Source organism: Schistocerca americana, chromosome 3, assembly GCF_021461395.2.
Source record: "Schistocerca americana isolate TAMUIC-IGC-003095 chromosome 3, iqSchAmer2.1, whole genome shotgun sequence".
NCBI classification, from domain to species: domain Eukaryota; kingdom Metazoa; phylum Arthropoda; class Insecta; order Orthoptera; family Acrididae; genus Schistocerca; species Schistocerca americana.
The window spans coordinates 239436992-239460817 of record NC_060121.1 but is presented as its reverse complement, the minus strand read 5'-3'; the positions used below and the strand labels follow the sequence as shown (position 1 = coordinate 239460817).

General features: G+C 38.5%; 1 protein-coding gene across 2 annotated transcripts in view; it reads right to left on the bottom strand.

Annotated features, from left to right (window-relative positions):
• The window catches only part of LOC124605194 (protein Skeletor, isoforms B/C), a 67370-nt gene extending 44905 nt beyond the window's left edge, over positions 1-22465 (bottom strand). Inside the window, exons 1-6 of one of the 2 annotated variants that reach the window (XM_047136719.1) lie at positions 22197-22465; positions 21395-21626; positions 15799-16073; positions 7657-7729; positions 4591-4765; positions 4404-4509 (exon numbers count right to left, since the gene is read on the bottom strand). In XM_047136719.1, the coding sequence (XP_046992675.1) occupies positions 4404-4509; positions 4591-4765; positions 7657-7729; positions 15799-16073; positions 21395-21626; positions 22197-22248 (913 nt within the window). In that variant the 5' untranslated portion in view covers positions 22249-22465. The remainder of the gene's footprint in view (positions 1-4403; positions 4510-4590; positions 4766-7656; positions 7730-15798; positions 16074-21394; positions 21627-22196) is intronic. The other variant, XM_047136720.1, reaches the window with a different exon arrangement.
• Between the last annotated feature and the right edge of the window lie 1361 nt (positions 22466-23826).

Here is a 23826-nt window from a genome sequence, read left to right as displayed (position 1 = left end):
GACAAATGCAGTTTTCAGAGCTCACAAATTACAGGAAGACATTCAGTGCTGTTATTAGGGGGGGGGGGGGGGGGGGGGGGGAACCACATCTGATGCTTCATCAAACAGACTTACAACATAGACTACATGGCCCTAGCTAAAATGTCACATAGGTACTTACAGTACATGGACACACTCTACACTCACTTCTGTCTCGGTAATGGGAGCAGTCTTACAAAAGCTGGAAAATGCATTGTTAGTCACTTTATATGGAAGACAAGCCATGATTTTCATTGTTTTTACTATGATAAATGGATGCTACAGTGTTCACCTTCAGCACAATTGTGTAGAAAGTGCCACAAAAATAGCTAAGTGCAAAATCCTTGCCTTTTAAATGTTTATGTACAGGTATAAGCTGGCATTCGGAAATTCAATTGTTTCCAAGAAATATAGATAATGTTACTTAAAATCCGTCTTGATTGCAAATTTTTTTTTATTATTCATATGACCGGTTTCGGTTCATTCAGAACCATCTTCAGATCTGATATTTAAGTTACAGGAGTAACCCGTCCAATTCAGCAACTTTCACATGCTATGTAGCATGTGAAAGTTGCTGAATTGGACGGGTTACTCCTGTAACTTAAATATCAGATCTGAAGATGGTTCTGAATGAACCGAAACCCGTCCAATTCAGCAACTTTCACATGCTATGTAGCATGTGAAAGTTGCTGAATTGGACGGGTTACTCCTGTAACTTAAATATCAGATCTGAAGATGGTTCTGAATGAACCGAAACCGGTCATATGAATAATAAAAAAAAATTTGCAATCAAGACGGATTTTAAGTAACATTATAGCATGTGAAAGTTGCTGAATTGGACGGGTTACTCCTGTAACTTAAATATCAGATCTGAAGATGGTTCTGAATGAACCGAAACCGGTCATATGAATAATAAAAAAAAATTTGCAATCAAGACGGATTTTAAGTAACATTATAAAATCACTGATTGCGGTTGTCCCATAAGACATTATGTCTGTTTTTGCAAAATATAGATAAATTTGTTTCAAAAATCTACATTCTAACATTTAATGTACGATTTGAATGTGCTGTTTGTTCTCTTTCCCCATTATCTTTTGCTGATTACATTAAAACTCAAGCATATATTCCAATATATTCTCTATTGTGTATTTCTAAATGTTGAGTGCTATGAAGAATGTAATTTGTATTATATCATCAGTTACGAACTGTACTTGTGCTTTCTACTGATTTTGTACCATCATTTAGACAGACATTTCCCCTAATTTGATTGTATATCTATATGAACAAAAGCTAATCACATGAACATGTGTGGTTTGGAAGGTGACAATGAAATGCAGGAAAGAAGAGAAAGTAAAGGACAGACACAGAGTAGAATAAGGCACTGTACAATAGTAACACAGGGAAACAACATTGGGTTGTGGGACGGAATGAAATCCATTAGACAAAATCAAACAATGGAAAGTCATTGATGTAATAACAATTGTTTGGTATTATTCCATTCATGACTTTCCACTGTTTAATTTTGCCTAGTGGTTTTCCTTCCATGCCACAACCCATTGCCGTTTTCCTTTGTTACTGTTCTCCAATGCATTACTTTACTCAGTGTCAGACCTTTTCCTCTCCCTTCCCAAGTTTTATTTCGCCTTCCAAACTGCACATGCTATTTGTTGTTATTCCACCCAAGAGCTTCCACTGCTTGAACAAAGGTATGTTTCTGAGAACTTTAGGACATTTACAAGTGTCGTACATAATATATTTTATAGTAATTAATGATTGCATGTTACAGCTGCATATTCTACACTTTTTTTGTAGCAATATCTGATTTGGAAAACTTTCCCTTAATTGCAGTGCCAGTACTTACAGGTACGTAAGTAACACAATATTTCCACCTTTCTCCACTCACTGACAGTTTGTTCTAAGGAAATGTGAACACAGCTCTCACAAAATCAACTGTTGTGATGTAATATTGTATTCTGCAGGAATTATAACTGTCATAATGCTATTTAGCTATTTTAAGATGATATGGAAGTTAAATGAAAGAATGATCTTATGGTGTATCAAACAAAATTTGTGTCTGGACTGAGGAGTTCTTGCTATGAGTGACACAGCATGTGATCTTGGATGGAGAGTCAGTGATAAATGTAGATACTTTCAGACTCTTCCTATTCCTGTTACACACAAATGACCTGATAGACAATATTAAAAATAAAATCAGACTTTTTGCTGATGTTGCAGTTATCTCTATTGAAGCATTATTTGAAAAAAGCTCACACAAATATTGAACAATGGAAAATCCAGGATGGAATGTATCAGTATTATGAAAAGGGAAGTTGCTAATTACCATACAGTGAAGATGCTGAGTTGCAGATAGGCACATCAAAAAGACTCTCACAATTAAAGCTTTCAGCCATTAAGGACTTCCTCAACAATAGACAAAACACACACACACACACACACACACACACACACACACACACACAAACGCAGTACGCACACTTGACTGTAGTCTCTGGCAACTGAAACATCACAGTGACATTCAGCTGTTGATAAAATTTGAAAGTGGTGCAGAGACTGGGGACATGCTTTAAATGTCCAGAAAAGTAAAATTGTTGATTCCACAAAAAGTAAAAATATAGTATTGTCTGACTACTACATCACAGCTTTATGACACCAGTGACTATAATATCAGTGACTCACAACTTGAATTAGTGAACAACTGCATGTAAGGATTTGTGGGAATATGAAATAAAATGACACATAGACTCAGTCATGTGTAAAATAAGAGGTAGACTCAGTTCATTGGTATTATACTGGAAAAATGCAATCACACTGAAATGCAGATCGCTTGCAAAATACTTGCCTCTATCATCTTAGAATATTGCTCAAGTTTGTGGGACCCACACCACATCTGACTAACTGTGTATGTTCAACATACACAAATAAAAACAGCATGAATGGTCACAGGTTTGATTGACTCACAGTTCAGTGTCACAGAATGCTGAAAAACTTGAACTGTCAAGACACTTGAAGATACGCATCAGTTAGCCCATGAAGTTTCAAGAATCAGTATTAGGAATAACTACATCCTCTCATATATAATTTTCTCAGGGACCACAAAGACAAGATTAGACTAATTACAGTATGAATACATGCATTTAAACAGACATTTGTTTCATGCTTCACATGTAAATGGAGCGAGAGGAAATGATAAAATGTGTGAAAACTGGAAGTACCTTCTGCTTTCCATTTCACAGTGGCTTGCAGACTAGATGTAGAGGACAAGAGAAACACTGACATTTTTTACAATGATTACAATCCCTATCATAAAATGACGAGGAAAGGCTGTAATTTTGTTTAAGTTGCAGTCAACACAGTTTTGTCACAGGTAATGAAATGCTACAGTGGTGTTGTGTAAGTATTTCCACAGATCAACTTCAAAGCAGTATGCAAAAACTATGAATGGGTTTATTTGTAGTAATCATGACAGATGTTATGTATTTGCCAACATGAGATCATTAGAGATGGACCAAAATTAAAGTCAGATTAGGTATATAAGCTCAGTGAACTGATGATTAGAATTTGCGCCAAGAGAAAAAAGTTACATAAACGATTTATTCTAAATTCATTATATAATCAGATAATTCTGCAGCTCAATGTGAGCATAATTGTTTGAATGTTTATTGTATTATGAGATCCATTACCTCAACATCTTTCTGACTTACTTGCTCAACACTAGCAATTACTGTAATTTACCTGTTATTATGAAAGGAAAGAGTAACTTCATTGCACCAGTGTTAGCCTATATATGCACAGATACAAATAATATCGCTACAACAACAGAAGTTTTAACTTGCAGTTCAGTGCATCATAAATGAGTCAGACACCACCTAATGTTCCCATCACCTTCTAATTGAATGCTGATGAAAACATAATGTGAATATGTAGCTTAAAGCAGGCCAATTAAATCTAAAAATACAAACTACTTACACATACCACAAATATATCTTAGAATACAAAAAAATAAGGCAAAAATCACAAAATTTCAAGATACAAGTATTTCAAATCCATAGCTAAAAGGGAAAAAGGGAGTCGGTTGATGGTGAGCAAGATGATGGAACAGTAGCAATGAGTGATACGGTATATTTCTCATATTATGTGTTGAAAAATACATGATGAGAAGAAAATATTTAAAATGAACTAGATTCACCAGTACAACCTAACTTTACTATGTTTCTTTATCTTTTACTACTTTAATTGTTTGAACACTTTTATCAGTCAGTAATTCATATAGTAATTTTATCTGCACCTCTTTTTACCCATTTAGGAAGAACATACACTATGTTGTGGCCAAATTAATTAACACGAAGTAGGTTTGATATACTTACCAACCTGTCCTGCCAATTGAATTGTTATCTGTGGTCCAAATATTTCCCAACTAACTTGGAGATCTTTATGTAACTGAAGACAGTTTGGCAAACTGTTCTTCTGAGGCTGTAAAAAACAAACCATCAGCAAAATAAAAATTATAACTCAGTCTACTAAAAAATATTGTCATTAGGGTAAACAACTAACCACAACTTTAACAAGTGATGGTGGGACATTCAAGCCATCTGGTATTCTGACAAAACCAAATTTTTCTTTACTCTCCAGATCAAAAACGCTGAGCCACTCTATATCAAATATAGTTAGTTCTCCAGGTAGCTGTAGTGTTACATCTTCATTCTTGTATGCCCTTAGTGGATCAAGGCTGCAAGAAAGACATATTAAATGTTGAAATCAACTTGGCTCCTCAAAACTTATGAATATCAGAATGAATAAACAACATTAAAATACTGTAGCCAAATAAGGAAACTAGATCCATCAGCAGAAACAGAATTTTCAGATTCTGGTGCTTATTCTCAAAAAGTCACTGCAGTTTTAAGGTGTCACATTTTTAAAGTGGAATAAGTACTCCTCCAATAATTATTTTGCAAAAGGATTAGCATATTTGTTTTCCTTTGGCCAGCCTCCATTAAATTACCAGTAATGTATCGATTCATCCTAAAGGAGTATTTGTGCTGATCTCCATTGTCTCTTTACTGTACTGGCCTAAACCTGTGAGGATGGAAATGAAGATGGTCTGGAGTATTGCAAAAGATTTTAAAGAACAAATGAAACAGCAAGCCAAAAGTATGCTCAAGTTCTGCTTCACAGGTTAATGGTAGTCCAAGCTCTGAAGTTATATAACAAACTTATATACAGAATCTACTAAAAGTACTCACATGTGCACATATTCTACTTCTAAGTCAAATGTGTTGTGCAGATTGTATGGCAAACCTTTCAGCCTTTTGTAGCCCTATGGCTGTATATTTTCTCTACCTCCAGAAGTTCATCAAATCTCCTAATTTTATTAATGTCTGCTATTTCAAGAGTTTTAGATGTGACATTTTGAACAAAACTGCCAAAACAAGTTCAGCAGTCACAAGCTTTTTAATTAAGTTAACTCCTACATTGCTAGAGAACCAAAGCAGGAACGCCTCATTTGTTTCTATCAGGAAACTCCAACACTGATTAAAAGATTCCATGAATTACAACATCTCCCTTTACGTAATGTGGGTAATATGATGCATGCAATGAATACACATTTCTAAGTTTACATTATGTCATTGTTTAAAAACTACGATTAAGCAGCAAATCCATGATTGCTTACTTTCTTGATTTATCAATGAGTACAAGATTATTCCCTGTATATATGTGAGAATTGTGCTTATACACAAACATGAGCAAAGGCAACCATCCACCTAAAGCTGATTGATACTCAGTGCAAAGAAAAATGTACCTGCTTTTCAGCTACCACTCTTTATATAGTCAAAGCATGCACTCGACAACACACAACCAGACATCTAAACACGACTAAATGCAGCTGCAGCTATGCTGACTGTTTAGAGTAGGACAGGAGACGAAAGTATGTGGGCAAAGGTAAATAAGTGAGAAGAGGATCAGTGAAGATTACAGGGGAACTGCAAGGACGCAGCATGCACTGAAAAAAGGGTTTTCATCTGAATAGTCTTTTGCACAGTGGCATGCTGCATGTTCCACTACTGCGTGGTCATGTTTTGAGCGGCAGTGACCACTATGTAGACAGAGAGCTGGTTTGCACAATAATGAGGACAGAATGTGTCTGCTTTTGCATGCAGCTCTACCGTTCATAGGAAAGGAAATGTCTGCGACTGGACTGCAGTAGAAAATGTCGTGTGTGTGTGTGTGTGTGTGTGTGTGTGTGTGTGTGTGTGCGTGCAGGAGGTGGGGCAGGGGAGGAGAGGAATATGACTGCTACCTTGGTTTTCCACAAGTGAATGACACACAGGGTGTATGAACAGAACTGGCGTAGTGACTGATTAAGGCAATGTGTAGGTTGGGTGGTGAGGGTAGGATTCTGGGTAGAAGATCTCCCAATTTAGGACACAATGTGAGGTAGATGACACCCTGGCAAAGGGTATGGTTGAGATTCTGAAGACCTCCTGGATGCTATCGAGAGATATGAATACTGACAGTCAACTGGTCCTAGTGGAGACAGATCTGCAGGTGCCACAGGAAGAAATGGCACAGGAGAACTGTATCTGTATTGGTTGGGCAGGATATTGTCTGTCTGTGAAAGCTCTAGCTAAGTTTTAATAACTCCCATTTCCCACAACATATATGACACCCATAGATGCCATGACTGTATGGGAGCAACTTACTTAGAATGGATTAGCCATTGAAATCAAGGTGCTGTTGTCATTGTTTGTGAATTGAGAAGCACAATGTGAAATGTATTTAGGAATAAATGCTGAGTTATGGAGGAAATAGGAGAGGCTCTCCTTGCTATAGCTCCACATCATGAGGATGTCATAAACAAATCAGATAAGGGTGTTAGGTGTTATGTGGATAGGAATGATTCCTCTTGGTGGCCCCTAAACAAGTTAGCACTGGATGGTTCTATGTGGATGTCCTTAGTAATTCCATAGAGTTGTTGGTAGATTAGGACTTTGAAGGAGAGATGATGGGTGATTTAAACTGTCAGCATGTGGCCACCGGAAGGTGTGCAGTTTTGTTCTGCCAGTTCTTTGGCATTTCAGGGAAACTTATGAAGTCAGGTTGCTGAATCGTGTTACTAAGACATTCATCAGAGCATATTGTTAGAATTATGACTGCTCATCCATGATTCTTCCACTGTTCTTTCTTCATAACTGTGCAGAGAAACTTTGCAAATTTTGTCATTTTAGCAGAGATTACACATGATATTATTTTACGATAGTACCTCTTAAATCAGCCTGGAAGAAACAGTCACTAAACAGCCAATCATTTATATTGTATTGTGTTACATCTTTAAACATAAAACCATTATATACAGGTCAAAAATCACTTCTATAATGTTAGTATTATTCTTACGTTTCATCTCTCTTCATTTCCGATGCCACTTGCAACAGTAGTTCCTAATTTCAACTGATGACTATTTCAATCAATGTAATGTTCATGTCGTCATAAACAGAATACCACCGTATTTTTTTTTTAAATGGGGTGGAAATTACAGTTAAATTTTTAGGCATTAAAGTTAGTAAATAGAATGTTTCAGCCAATCAGATATAATAAATCATAAATTTCGTTTGGCATACTTACTATCCATATTCATCCGGAACTTTTGTCCCTTTTGAAGATGGCTGGGGACCAATGCCAACCCAGAAGTAAGCATCTGAAATTATTTCAATTAGTCACTTAGATAAAATTCTTTAAGCAATATTACAAGCCATTTAAGGTTTTGGTAACTGTCAATACGAAATTACATGCTCTCATGAAAAATTGTACAATGATAAATAGCTTTTTATTGTTAAAATATGTCAAAAGCTTTAGGCATTATAACTAAAATGACTTATAAGAGTTTAACTTCATGACAATGTTATACATATGCTGATCAAATATATACACTGTTAACAAACATCTAGGCCTATGTGCCATCCATTGCTGCTTCAGTAGTAACAGATCTATAAACAGTGGTCCTATATAGTGTGTGGTTGGCTATCCTACAACCACTGTTTAGATTCAATTCAGGATTTCCATTAAAATAATTATACAGTAGAATTTAATGTGAGATATGTTCACACTTCTAACTCTTTCCAATAGGAATTGTACTTGCAGACATTACTCTTCTTTCATTGTTCAACTGACTCAGTTTCAGGGTTTTTTTAACATCCTTGTAAAATATCTAGTCACTGCTTCTAATGCTACTACAAGGCCATCTGCATGTGTATGTATTAATCTCACTAACTGTGATTTTGAGGAACAGGGTTTCACCTAAAAATTTAGTCTCACACTTCACTACGACAATTATACTAAAACCAGCTGACAGGTATGTTTTACAACACAACTTTTAAGACATTACTTGAACACATAAACAGCTAAATGTTTCAGAAAGTAGGTGCAAAAATGAAAAGCAATAAAGCAGCAGTTTTAAAGAATACTATGACATAGCAAAATAAACATTTCGGATATGAAACCAACAACTGGATCTGAAAACTGATGAACAAATGTGTGACTGCGTTTTATATACCTATGGCCTCGTACAAGGCTAAATTTTTCTACACCAGGAACTTGGAAGGAACCATCTGATCCAAAGAATTTCAGATATGTGACCTTTCTCAGTCATCTTTTCAGAACCTCAAAGAGGCTTTTTCTAAACAGGAAGCCTGGGGATGCTGACAATGCAATTCTTAAAGAAGAAGTAGACTTCCGAATGGGACTGTCATGCTGTGCTGTGGTAATTAACTTAAATCAACATACAGATGTTGGGTTTTAAAGGAACAAATATGAGAAATGGTTCTTATATTTCTAGAAGCAGTGTAAGACACATTATATCACAACAATATTGGTAACAGAGGTGTGTGCATCACTACAAGGGAATACTGAATGATTCATTTGATGAATGTGTAGTACAGAAGATACTTTTGTTTTGTCACTCTACAGGACTGATGGAGGTCTGGGCATTCACAGAGGGTGAGTTTGCTGGTAACTGGAAGCTCCAATGTTAGGCACGTAATGGGGGCCCTTAGGAACATGGCTGCCAAGAAGGGGAAGGAAGCCAGTGTGCACTCCATGTGCATACTGGGGGGAGTCATTCTGGATGTGGAAAGGCTGCTTCCAGATGCCATGAAGAGTACAGACTGCAGCCAACTGCAGGTGGTGGCTCACGTCGGTACGAATGACTAATGTCGCTTTCGATCGGAGGAGATTCTCTCTGGTTTCGGATGGCTAGTGGAAATGGTAAAGACTGCCAGTCTTGCTTGCGAAATTAAGGTGGAGCTCACCATCAGCAGCATCGTCGATAGAACAGATTGTGGTCCTTTGGTGCAGAGCCGAGTGGAGGGTCTGAATCAGAAGCTCAGGCAGTTCTCTGGCCATGTAGGCTGCAGATTCCTTGACATGCACCATCAGGTGGTGGGTTTCTGGGTTCTGCTAAATAGGTCAGGAGTCCACTACACACAGGAAGTGGCTACAATGGTAGCGGGGGCTGTGCGGAAGGGACTGGGCGGTTTTTTAGGTTAGAGGGCCTCAAGGAACCACAAAAAGGGCATCCGTCCAAAAGGGGGCAGGTAAAACACAGTAAGTTAGTTGTAGAAACAATCGGTATTGTAATTGTAAATTGCTGTAGCTGTGTTGCAAAAGAACCAGAGCTCCAAGCCCTAATATAAATCACTGAAGCTCAGATAGTTATAGGTACAGAAAGCTGGCTAAAGCCGGAAACAAGTTCAGCCAAATTTTTTCCAGGCGACCTAACAGTGTTCAGGAAGGATAGATTAAATACAATGGGTGGTGGAGTATTTATTGCTGTTAGAAGTAGTTTGCCTTGTAGTGAAATTGAAGTAGATAGTGCCTGCAAAGTAGTGTGGGTAGAGGTCATACTTGACAATCAGACTAAACTATTAATTGGATCATTCTATCGACCCCTGACTCAGGAGATATAGTTGCTGAACAGTTCAAAGAAAACTTGAGTCTCATTTCAAATAGGTACCCAACTCATACAATTATAGTCAGTGGTGACTTTAGTCTACCCTCAATATGCTGGAAAAATTATATGTTTAAAGCTGGCGGCAGGCATAAAAGTCATCTGAAATTGTACTGAATCCTTTCTCAGAAAATTATTTTGAACAATTAGTTCATGAGCCCACTCCAAGTGTAAATGGTTGCAAAGCATACTTGACCTCTTAGCAACAAATAATCTTGGACAAATAATGAGTATCATGGCAAATACAGGGATTAGAGACCACAAGGCAGTAGCTGCTACGCTGAATACTGTAACTCCTACAACCATCAAAAAGAAATGCAAAGTATGTCTGTTTAAAAAATCTGAGAAAAATGCTCTTAACACCAATTGAAGACACAGTCTGCACTCCTTCCAATCTGATCATGCAACCATAGAAAAGTTGTGGAATGATTTCAGAGAGATAGTGTTGACAGCAATTGAGAGATATATCTCAAATAAATTAATAAATGATGGTACTGATCCCCCATGGTACACAAAATGGGTCAGATCGCTGTTGCAGAAGCAGCAAAAAAAGCATGCCAAATTTAAAAGCTCGCAAAATCCCCAAGACTGGCAAAGTTTTGAAGAAGTTCGAAATATAGCATGTACTTCAATGTGAGATGCTTTCAATAATTTCCACAACAAAACTCAGTCTTGAAATCTGGCAGAAAACCCAAACAGATTCTGGTCATGCATAAACCACACCAGTGGCAAGGCGCAATCAATATCTTCACTGTGTGATAAAAACGGTGAAGTCACTGATGACAGTGCCACTGAAGCAGAGTTATTAAACATGGTGTTTCGAAACTACTTCATCAAAGAAGACAAAGTAAATATTCCTGAATTCCAATCACAAACAACTGCCAAGATGAGAAACATAGAAATAGGTATTCTTGGTGTTAGAGAGTGGAACGGTAGAGAGACACATTGAAGGTGGTTCATTGTACCCTCTGCCAGGCACTTTATTGTGAATAGCAGAGTAATCATGTAGATGCAGATGTAGAAAAAATTCGCTCCCCAAGAAAGCACTATACGCACTGCTACACAACATTTATGCTAATAAGCAGCTGATTAACCTTGAAACCACAACATTATTTTAAGCAGATGATACTGCAATGATTGCTCAGGAGAACCTTTTCAAAATAGTAAATAATCTAACCAGCACCTTTGCAGCAGTATTCACCTCCCTAGAGCCAAATCCTGAAGAAATGGAATTCTGTGCATTTCATTTGAGGAACAGAGAGACTGTACCATGGGATGACCACCAATTACTCCAGTGCAAGAGTTTCACCACTTATAAGTAACAATGGATGACATCTCACATTCACACACCACTGCCAGGACACGCAGCAGAAGGTGTGTACTAGGAACAATATCACATAGCAAACATACAGGTGTTTATAAATTAATAACCTTTAATTGAGAAAAGGGTAAATAATTTACAGAAATGTTGGATACAGCATTGAATGCAGTATATCTTCAAATTTTATTCTTATCTAACACTGTTAGTTCCTAACATTCCCACTAGGTGGCATGCACAAATGAGTTATTCCAACAGTCATCCTGGAGTCGTTGCAGTGTGTGCATAGCGTTGTTTATGGTTACATGAATCCAGATCTGCTTCTATGGTTTTGTTTTGTATAGACGATTCAGTACTAAATATTGCAAGCCATGGCATCAAATACGAACTATTATTATTGGTACAATCGTTGCACTGGAACTAGCTGTGTATCACACAGAATGCCGGGTTGGGGTTGGCCAGCAGTCTTTGATGTAGCAACTGAACAGTTGCAGCAGTCTCACATTGTAGTCTGGGTATATCAATTTGGTACTGCGTGCTGCGGAATTTGAATCCACTCCAGACGTCATGGACATCGAATACCCCTAGAGGTCTCTGCACCATCACACCGTAAGCCGTGGCAGTGTGCGCCTCCTGGCCCACATTTAGTGTGAGGGCACCACAGTGGAACATGTGGCCACAGCGGCCAACAGCGGCGCCCCCGATCGTGTATTTAAGCGCCCCTCTCTCGTTCAGCCAGTGAGTCTTATCATTGCGTGCGTATTGACATATCACCTCAACAACAGACAGCGTGTTTACCGTTCTTTGTTTTCATTACTAGTGGACATCCTGGATTTGTTAGGTTGTCTTTGTAACCCCGTTGCTTCTTGCGTGTTGTCGTCGTAAGGTCTCTCTCGATCGTCCATTGTTCTTTCGTGTCTGCCCTTTCTGTTCGTTTGTTTGTTCGTGCCCCGCTCTCCGTTTGGTCCCACCGCACTTTCTCGGCCACCCCGCGACCGGAACGGTTACAACAATTTTGGTGACGAGGTAAACAGTGGTAGTTGTTAGCATGGAGGCAAAGTTGGTCTGTCTTCTGGAGCAACAGCAGCAGCTCATGCAGCAGCAGCAGCTCCAGTTAGACATCTCACAACGGTCGCTGCAGTTGCTAACAGACAAAGTCGATGCCCGGGAAGCGTTACCACAACAGCTTCCGAGTCCTTGGGTGACTGATGCTTTCCCACATCCGCCGTCATTCCCACCCTTTAATGACACTAAAGGGGACTGGGAAAAATCTACTTACATCGGCTGAAACAACATTTCACGGCTTTTCAAGTCACCCCCAGACATGTTCTTTCTTCTCCACAAGTCAACACCATTGTCCAATCCTGTGGCTCTCTCTTTCCAGGAGGTATGCCTTTTGCTGACAAACTATTATTCTGAACTCCTCTCGGCTGGAGTTCTACCAGTACCATAAGAAGCCTGGCCAATCGTATCATTCCTGGGTCACGGACTTGCAGAGTCTCAGCCATCGATGCTATTTTACGTGAACCAATCTGCAGCGTAAGGCTTCGTATGCGGACTCCCTGATCCGGGATGTGGTGGTCCCGCTGGCTCCTGATCCTGAGGTCCGTACTCCGGTGTTAAAACTCAATAACCCTTCCTTGGAAGAGATTCTCCGCATTCCCAACTCCTTTCTCCTCTAAAATTGCTCCATTAGCTAACGAGCCACGACGTCGATGTGGCCTGGCCAACAAGGGCCAGCGCCGTCGGGGCTCCTCATTGTCCGATGTCTCTATGACATCAGCACCTCCGATTGCCCCTCGTTGTCGTTCACGCGATCCATTTCCATGTTGCCCACAGTGCTTTACTGCACATTCTCAAGCAGATTGTCCCCATTGCTGGAAAACATGCACGCTGTGTAACAAGGAGGGCCACATCCGATTGAATTGTCGTACTCACTCAACTCACTCCAGTCCTGCCCCTCCTGGGCCTCAAGATACCGTCCATGCTCTGCAGTTGGTCGTCCCACAGGATGACCCGTCAGCGCGGAAGCTTTTCCTCACGGTCCGCCTTTTCACTGAGGACGTCAGTTTTCAGGTCGACACTGGGGCCACCGTCTCACCTGATTAATATGGCAACATATACCCGGCTGGGCTCTCCTGAGCTGTCAGCTCCCTCTCACCATTTGGTCGCCTACGGAGATGGTTCCATTCACCTTCGTGGGCAGTTCGTCGTCCAGGCGACGTACAAGCGTGTTCTCCGGCTCCTTATCCTCTTTGTCGTCGACCATCCATCAGCTTCGAATGTTTTTGGCCTGGATGTGTTTCAGCTGTTTGGCTTTTCAATTTCCGACGAAGTTAAGGCTGTTTCCACAGCTGTTCCTTTTTAGGAATTGGACGATCTGTGCTCCGATTTTGCGTCACTGTTTGCAACAGATCTCGGATGTGATTCCGATTTTCAGGCATATCAGATGTCTAAAGTGCATGCATTGTTAAATTGTTGCTTTGTGCAGTCCTTATGTGTTTTAACAGCAGAATTCAAAATGGGTGAAAAAAATATTTGTAGTCACTCTGGATCAGAAACTACATGCTGTAGCAGTAGGAAAAAGTATTGTTGGAGACCAGAAGAAAAATTGAGCAGAAATTGAACAGTTTTCTGCTTCCCAAGCTAGTAGAAGTGGGATAAAAGTAAGGAAAACAATGTCAAAAGGTAAGCATAAAAAAGTAGGGGAAACTTTACTTTTACAGCATGAACATTGAAGAGAAAAAGGTTTGCCTGTTACTGGGCCAATACTGCAAGAAAAAGCATTGCAATTTCAGCAGCAAATAGAAGAAGAAGATTTAGAATTTACTGCCAGTGATGGTTAGTTGGATAAGTGGAAAAAATGTTTCGATATTCACCAGATTACTATTAGTGGAGAGGCTTTACCCTCTGACAAAGAGGCTGTGCCGCTGTTTAATGACTACCTTATGAAGATAGTTAACGAGGAGGTAATTTCTGGCAAACAGCTGCACAATTGTAATGAGAGTGGTTTAAATTACAAGACGCTCCCTACAAAAAGCTTGCTTCAAAAAAAGAAACTGCAGCACCTGGATACAAGAAAAGTAAGTAACGAGTTACCATATTGGCTTGCAGTAATGCTAATGACAACCAAAAGCTTAGAATTGGAGTGATAGAGAAACATGGGAACCTAGAGCCCTTAAAAACCTGAAAAATAAGGAATCTCTGCCCCTACACTACACTCATCAAAAGACAGAATGGATGAATTAAGAAATACTTAAAACCTGGTTCCAAAATGAATTAGTACCAGTTGTGGAGAAATACTTGAAAGACAACAGTCTACTGAGGAAAGCTATGCTGCTTCTTGATAACATGCCTTCACTTCCTGCCACTGACAAATTCACAGATGAAGACATCAAAGCATTGTTTTTACCACCACATGTGACTGCTCTTTGTCAGACGATGGACCAGGGCATCCTTGAAATACTAAAGAAGAAGTATCATCACCATCTTCTCAGTTCATTAATATCAATTATTAATAATAATGAAGAATGTGCAACCATTCTGAAGAGGACTGACTTGTTAGATTCATAAGGTGGTTGGCCGAAGTATGGGAAGATATTCTGAACATATCACTTGTAAGATCTTGGAGAACTCTTTCAGACCATGAGGGTGGACATTTTAAATTTGTATCCACATGTGAAACTGAAGTCAAAGACGGAAATGATGATATCGTCTCGTTGCTCAAAAATTTACCGAGTTGTGAGAATGTCACTGTGGAGGACAAAACAGAATGGGTGGCAAATGACGAAGTTGATGGACTCACTGATGACGACACTGTGGAAATGGTGAAAGGGGGAAGTAACACAAGAGAATGAGGCACATTTAGATGACAGGAGCAATCTCATACCATGTTTGGAAGGTTTCAAAACGACTGAGGCTGCCTGCTGTGTATTTGTGAGCAGGAGGAAACAACACTAGCTGATTTCATCTGTCTGTGTAAGTGGAGGGATATTGCTGCACTAAAGAGGGCTAAAGCAAAGCAACAGTCATCTATGACTTAAAAACCTCAAACCAGTAAGTTTCATATTTTTTGTTTGGTCTGGCTTTTCAAAAGTGTATAATCATACATTCATACTTTAAAATGCAGATTGTTTTTGTTTCCTATAATAATTTTTAAATGGTGCAATATGTACATAAGAAACACATAACTAGCATGTCTTACATAAGATGTCAGAACATGTTAATAAAACAAGATTTTGGTACAAAAACGGGTATTTTGAATGGTACAGCTGGGGTCAGAAGAGATAATTTATAGAACTCTGGCCTATCCGGCTTTTTTTCTATCTGAGTTGAACTTCCACCACATTACGCCAGATAGTCAAGAATCTACTTTACACAAACAATAATTGTAAAGCATTTATGTCAGCATTTGGTTAGTAATTTAAATTTCTTATAATCTTACCTTTTCCTTGTCCATCATATGAGAACTGCTTCAGTCTTATAGTTTTCGAGTCTAAAATTTCAACAGATTCAGATGAAACATTGTGTGTTGTTCCAGACAGCTGTGATATTCTCTGCATAGTTGGGGGCTCGAATTCTTCTGGTACATACACATCACCAAAGGTGTTCTGGCTTGACAAGTCATACACAGCAAACCACCTTATTTCCGTGATTTTCTTATTATCTGGCAGTTTCAGTGTGAAATCCTTGTTCAAGTAACTGTGCAAGACATTTGTCCTGAAAATGTAATGTTCAGTTTACAAGAAGCATTGAAAGAAAAATAAATACCTAGAATAATTATTATAACTAACTTTTAATATAAGAAAGTGAGTAGAGATAAGGTTGAAGGTTATTATTACTATTATTATTATCATTATCATTATTTATTACTGCTATGTATGTATTAACCAGGAAAGTGAACATGGACCTGGCAATAGTGGGAATTAACTTGGTCTTGTGATTAAGTAGAACTAGCTTCCAATTAAAAGTTGTGTGTTGCTACCCTGCCATGCAAGTAAGGAAAGCAAGCATGAAAAATGCCTCCAGGGGAAGTTGTGACAGCTTGCTGCTAATGTAATTAAATTTATTGATGATGTGAAGGAGAAAGGAAAGAGACTGCTGGCAGAAAAGGTGACAGGATATGAAAGCAAAATGTTACAAAGTTTAGTAATTCAATGGCAGAGAGGACACAATGGTGGGTGGAATTCAAATGTTTGCCCCTAACACAAAAATGCAAAGTATACACAATAAATATATCATTGAAAATATTAATAAATGCATTGTTAGGTAGAAGTTTCTGTGGTATTATGAACAATACACAGAAATTCAAACTTTGTTATAAGTTCAAAACTTTAGTTGCATGAATGTGGACTTCAAGGCTAGCAAGGAACATCTGAGAAAAAATGTTGTCTATTAAGATTTTGTTTTAAGAGGTGTCAGACTTAATGAGTCATCACATGTGATGAGATGACCCAGTTTATGAAAATCTGAAGCATCAGAACAAAATGACCAGGGGTTTCCACAGACAAAACGTGAATTCATATACATTATGCTGTGTATGAATGTTTTCAAAGTGGTAAAGTATAGATTTTGTCAATCAAATGTGTCTGTCACTCCTCAACTTTGGTGTTGTGTAGGACATTAGCATACAGATGTGTAGCATGTGACAGCACTCTACTTGGAAAAATTCCAGAGTGTACACTGTTACTGTCTTTCCTCTCTGCATGTCAGGCATTAATATGACAGTGATGCCACCCTTGCTGGGTCTTCAGTTCGCTTTGTCATGTAATTTGAATATATATTCTCTTCTTCGTAGAGTAGCCTATATGAAAAGTCAAATTGAATAACTATTAAAAGTTTATTTCAGAAAGTGGTTAAATATTTTGTTATAAGCTAAATTCTAAAAAAAATACTGAGAACATAGGAAAAAGGTATACATTTTTATAATTAGAGGTCATTTGTGTGTCTCAACTTCTATAAATGGATTTAAACTTTGATTCACATGCACAGGGAGCAAAATGAATAATGTCATATACAACTAAATCAAACAGTAAATTAGATAAAGATAGTATTTCTCTCATTCAGCACACAAAAAGTAAACACTGTTGTTAAAATAACAGCAACATTCCTAATGAGGACATACATCACTATGAACAGAATAAAAACAGAGAAAGTAGATTAGGTTAAATACGAGGGTTGAAACTTTTATAGTGGCAACTATTTATTTACAGCTCGTACAAAATAGATACGCGTTTCAAAGTTTTACTGACCTTCAAAGTAGTCACCAGCATTGTGTATAACCTGTTGCCAGCGATGTGGAAGTCGTAAGATACTCTTAGCAGTGCCTGTAGAAAGTGTCATTACTTCTGTCTCTATGCTGTTCATTTTTGGAACACAACCTATGACCAGCTTAGAGACAGAAATGATGACACTTTCTGCAGGACCTGACCATCATTTTGTAGGACAATGCTCAAGCATGTACAGTGCAAGCTGTTACTGATTTGTTTGATTGATGGGGCTGCTAAGTGCTATACTAACTACTATACTCCCCTGACTTAAGCCCTCGTAAATTCAACTTGATTTCTAAACTGAAAGAAACACTTCACGGCATTCACTTCAGAACTGCTACAAATTCCTTGGGCAATAGACCGCGCCGCTTGAACTGTCAATGCAACTGGCTCTGCTAAGAGTATCCTATGACTTCCACATCGCTGGCAACAGGTTATACACAATGCTGGTGACTACTTTGAAACACGTATCTATTTTGTACAAGCTGTAAATAAATAGTTGCCACTATTAAAGTTACAACCCTCAGAGTTGGTTACGTTAAGTAAAGTAAGGTAACCACACTGCTGCATATGAAAATGACATATGCAGAAGGCAGCCTAGGCCTGTTTTCTAACCGGGAATATCTCACCTAAACAAATGCCTCTAGCAATCATGGCAGCATTTTTCAAAACTTTTCTTAAGCTTTTGACAATGTTAACTAAATTAAACTCTTCAAAATTCAAAATGTAGCAGGGATAAAATGCAGGTAGAAAAAGGTTATATACAGCTTCTAGAGAAACCAAACTGCAGTCATAAGAGTCAAATGACATGAAAGGGAAGCAGTTGTTGAAAAAGGAGTGAGAGTTGTAGTCTATACCCACTGTTATTCAATATGTACAATGAGCAAGCAGTATAGGAAACCAAAGAAAAATTAAAATTCGGGGAAAAGAAGTAAAAAAGTTGAATTTGCCAGTGTCTTTATAATTTTTTCAGTGACAGCAAATGACATGCAAGAGTGGCTGAATGAAATGGATAGTGTCTTGAATAGAAGTTACAAGGTGAGCAACAACAAAAGTAAAACATGGGTAATGAAATGTAATTGAATTAAATCAAGTGACTCTCAGGGAACTGGATTAGCAGTTGAGGCTCTAAAACTAGTAAATGAGTTTTGCTGTTTGGGCAGCAAAGTAAATGATGATGATCAAAGTAGAGTGTATATAAACGCAGACTGGCTACAGTAAGGAAAGCATTTTTGGAAAATAAGAATCTGTAAATGTTAAATATAAATTTAAGCGTTAAAAAGTCTTTTCTGAAGATATTTGTCTGAAGAACACCCTCGTACAGATTGAAATGTGGACAGTGGGCATTTCAGGCAAGAAGACAACAGAAGCTTTTGAAATGCGGTGTTAACTCAATATTAGATGGTTAGATCAGGTAATTAATGAGGAGCTATTGAGTCAAACTGGGGAGAAAGAAAATTTATGGCATGACTTGACTAAAATATGGGATCAGTTGATAGGACACATGCTGAGGCATCAAGGAATTTTCAATTTCGGACTGGAGGTACATGTGTAAGTAAGTGAGGGGAGGGGGTTAGCTGTAGAGAGAGAACAAGGAATGAATACAGAAAGCAGCTTCAAATCGTTGTAGGTCACAGCAGTTATTCAGAAATGATAGAGCAGCATAGTGAGCTGCATCAAAACAGTCTCTGGACTTAAGACCACAACAACAACATTATATGCCATCTTGCACAGTGCCAGTGCTACCTCTACATTTTTAGATGTAGAAATGAGGTTTGAAACACCAACTATTCGGAAAATAAGATTGCATAAAGTTTAGTTAGCAATTACAAATTGGGAATAAATAGGCTTAGTATGTAAAACATACCAGACAATAATTGTTTGTTCTCATTATATCTAGATCACACTCATCAAAAGTCAGCCATGTCTGAAACAGTACACTCCTTTAATTATTTCCAATATTTGCAATGTAATGGCACAACAGATGTCAGCTTGCGACTATTGTTGAATGCTTTCAGTCATTATGCAGTGCTATGTTTGGGGGTTGCTTCAGTTTGTTGTTGTAGTAACTGTTACTGGGGTGATGGTGGTGCCCTCCAGGCAACAGACTGGTTTGATGCAGCTCTCATCATAAGTCTATACTGTGCTAGTCTCTTCGTCTCTGTATAACCATTGTACCCAGAACTATTTGAAACTGCCTACTGTATTCACACTTGATCTTCCTCTACGATTTTTACCCCCTTCCTTCTACTACCTTTAGTCCATTTTCTTAGCCTTTCACTCAGCACAACCTGATTTAATCTGATTACACTACATTGCCATTATTTTACTTTTGTTTAGTTTCATTTTATAACATCTTATCTATTTAATTCAACTGCTCTTCCAAGTCCTTTGCTGCCTCTGACAGAATTACTGTCACTAACAAACCTAAATGTTTATATTTCTTCTCACTGAAATTAAATTACTTTCACAAATTTCTCACTGGTTTTCTGTATTACTTGACTGCTGCACACCAAATAAAGTTAAGAATAGGCTACCACCCTGTCTCACTCCCTTCTCTATTACTTCCCCCATTCTGTGTGCTTTGACTCTTAGAAATGCTGTCTGGTTTGTGTGAAAGTTGAAAATAAGCTTTCGTTCAATGCGATACATGAAACCATTTGTTATCACTGCAAGGCAAAATTGCTCTGAATAAAGAACAAAACAAAGTTAGGGCCTAAAATTTTTCTTTGCCTGCCATTATTGCATTACCCCATCCACTTCTTGTTCCTCCCTGTAGCAGTTTAAAGGCATGGTGGAGTTAATTCACTCCACTCACTCCACTCTTCATGAACTAAAGGAAACACCTAAAAATGGTACAGGGATGGTGGACAGGTTAGTTTGCAATGCACTATGTATAGCGTATGTGTGAAAATGAGATTAATCTAGTAACATTAAATGTTTTTAAAAACATACAAAACATACAAAAAGACCACTCATCACTCAAAATCACACAATACACAGCTATGATACAAGACAAAAATTGGATGTACATGTTCAAAGGGCCAACACAAAGTTATTTCAAAACAGCCTTATCCATCCTAGTATCAAACTATGCAATGCCTTACCAGATACCATTAAACACATACAAAACATTGGTTACTTCAAATCTAAACTGAAGTCATACTTGGTTGATCACTGCTTTTACACAGTAAATGAATACCTACAAAACTAAATTTTTGTGTGTTTACCCAATGTAGTCTCATTCAGAAGAACATTTGTATTTTATCGCTCTGTAGTTATAACAACATTTATTTAAGTATTCATCATTAATTGATATAGTAATGTGTGTTACTTTGTACAAAGGTATATTATATGTAAAACTGTTAATATTAACAAAAAAATCCAAATATCTGTTGCACATTGTGCAGCTGTAGATGAAAATGGATCAATAAATCAATCAAACTAGCAGTAATGGTAACAAAATACTAGTAACAACAGATTAAAAATGTACCAGGGATATAGTGACAAGCAGTAATATTCTTGGAGAGGATTTACAATGCACTGAGAAAATCAAAAATGAGAGAGACAGGAAGGTGAATAAAGCAAAAATTTGTAAACCAAAAAGAGAATGTAATTTGGAGCAATGCAGAATACAGAAGTTATATGTTTTGGATTGAATAACTAAATGAAATTGGTCAAATAATTCACAACAACGAAACTTGGCTAAATGGCTTCAGTAAAATTATTCGTTGTACTAATATACCAGTACTTAAGATGGTGTATGCTTACTTTCCATACTCATCTGGCACAATGAAACCTTGTGGACCTGGCCGATTGGCAGATCCTGCCCAGAAAAATGTGTCTGCTCCATTCCCATCATAGTTAAAATTCACGAATAGAAGTGTATATTCATCAACAGCATACACATCTCCTGAAACTTGGTGGTGATAAGGGTTGAGTTTTCCAAGGTATTTTCCCTGGTATGGTTCCTTCTCTTCAGATACAGTGGATGAGATCACTGTTGCAAAATAAGGAAAGAAAAGAATTAATTTAATGCTATTCACGGCCTAATTCATGTCCAAAACGGTGTACTGTCCGAATGACAGCTTTTTTGTTCTCTATTTAGCATTATACAATCTTTTCTGATAATTACACGCGTAAAGTCCGGATTCGAAAGCTTGTAATAGGACTGGAAAATTATTGCTATAGTTAACTGTCAGTCGTTACACTATTTAGTTCATTGACCATCGTATGAAAACTGATAATGTCGGCTATACTACAAAAATATTTTAACTTTACGTTTTACATTTCAGTTGCTGTCACAACCTATCATTGAAATCACCACATGCACGTTCGCTGTTTCGAAATGTCAACTGAAAAGTTAAAGCCTTAGACGAATGATGAGGTTGTTGTCAGAAAATACAGGTTAGCACAGGCCAACTAAATAACTTCTCTGTGACTGAGAATACAGTTAATCGTAATAAAAAAGGAAAAAAAGAAAAATCCTGAGTCTGCTATGACAGATCACACGGGACAACAAACATTACAATTTTTGTCACACGCTGCTAATATTGCATTAAACTGTTCTTACCCGTAAGTATAACGAGAATACATGCTCCTGGGAAAATGCTCGTAATTTTCATATTGCTAACACGTGCATTTCTTTGTTCATTCAGCTAGCCAGCTGTTGAAAACGCTGTAGCAGTGTACCGCTAGGCCCGCCGACTGTTGCCTTGGCATTCCTTTTTCTTGACTGTACTGCTGCAGCCGGAGAAAAAGGGGGTCACTCAACTCCCCCACTTTGTCCTGTCTCGGACCCCACCACTAAAGCAACGAAGGTAAAAGTCACGTACAGCACCTAACGGCCGCACTACGTTTCTTAACTAATGCAATGCGTCAGTGTCGTGGGAAAGCACACTTTCTATGTTTGCCTTACCGCTGCACACGGCGTATGGGATTGTTGGATTAAGTTCAAGGTCGTAAAAAATAGTACAAAGGTGATTGAGAACCTTCGCAAAGTACTTTTCAATACTGGCGCGATTGATTTTCATGGTTTTGTAATTATGTGCATGTGACACTAACGGCTAAGAACAAGTGACACGTCTGTCTTCAAAATGGTGTTGAAACTGGCGTTAACAATAATGAGGTACCTTGAACAGAATGACCTCAATGCCAACCAGCATGGATTTCGAAAACATCGACCATGTGAAACCCAACTTGTATTTTTCTCTCATGGCATACTGAAAGCTTTGGATCAAGGCAACCACGTAGATGCAGTATTTCTTGAAAATGCTGGTGAGACTGCTTTTCATGTTTTTTGCAATTATGTGCATGCGACGCTAATAGCAAACATCTGGTGACATGTCTGTCTCCATAATGGTGTTGGAAATGGAAATGCCGTGTGGCTAGGGCCACCCGTCGGGTAGACCGTTCGCCTGGTGGAAGTCTTTCGAGTCGAAGCCACTTCGGCGACTTGCGTGTCGATGGGGACACCCAGTCCCTGAGGGGAGAAAATCTCCGACCCAGCCGGGAATTGAACCCGGGCCGTAAGGCATGACATTCCGTAGCGTTGACCACTCAGCTACCAGGAGAATGGTGTTGAAACTGGCGTTAACAGTAATGAGATATCTTGAACAGAATGACCTCCTCAGTTCCCACCAGCATGGATTTGGAAAACGTCGATCATGTGAAACCCACTTCGCACTTTTCTCAGGTGACAATACTGAAAGCTTTGGATCTAGGCAACCTGGTATATGCAGTATTTCTTGATTTCCGAAAAGCAGTTGACTCAGTACCGCACCTACATTATTGTCAAAAGTACAATCATATGAGGTTGTTGTTGTTGTGGTCTTCAGTCCAGACTGGTTTGATGCAGCTCTCCGCTACTCTATCTTGTGCACGCTTCTTCATCTCCCAGTACCTACTGCAACCTACATCCTTCTGAATCTGTTCAGCGTATTCATCTGCCCTCCAATACTAAATTGGTGATCCCTTGATGCCCCAGAATATGCCCTACCAACCAATCCCTTCTTCTAGTCAAGTTGTGCCACAAACTCCTCTTCTCCCCAATCTTATTCAGTACCTCCTCATTAGTTATGTGATCTACCCATCTAATCATCAGCATTCTTCTGTAGCACCACATTTCGAAAGCTTCTATTCTCTTCTTGTCTAAACTATTTATCGTCCACGTTTCACATCCATACACTCCATACAAATGCTTT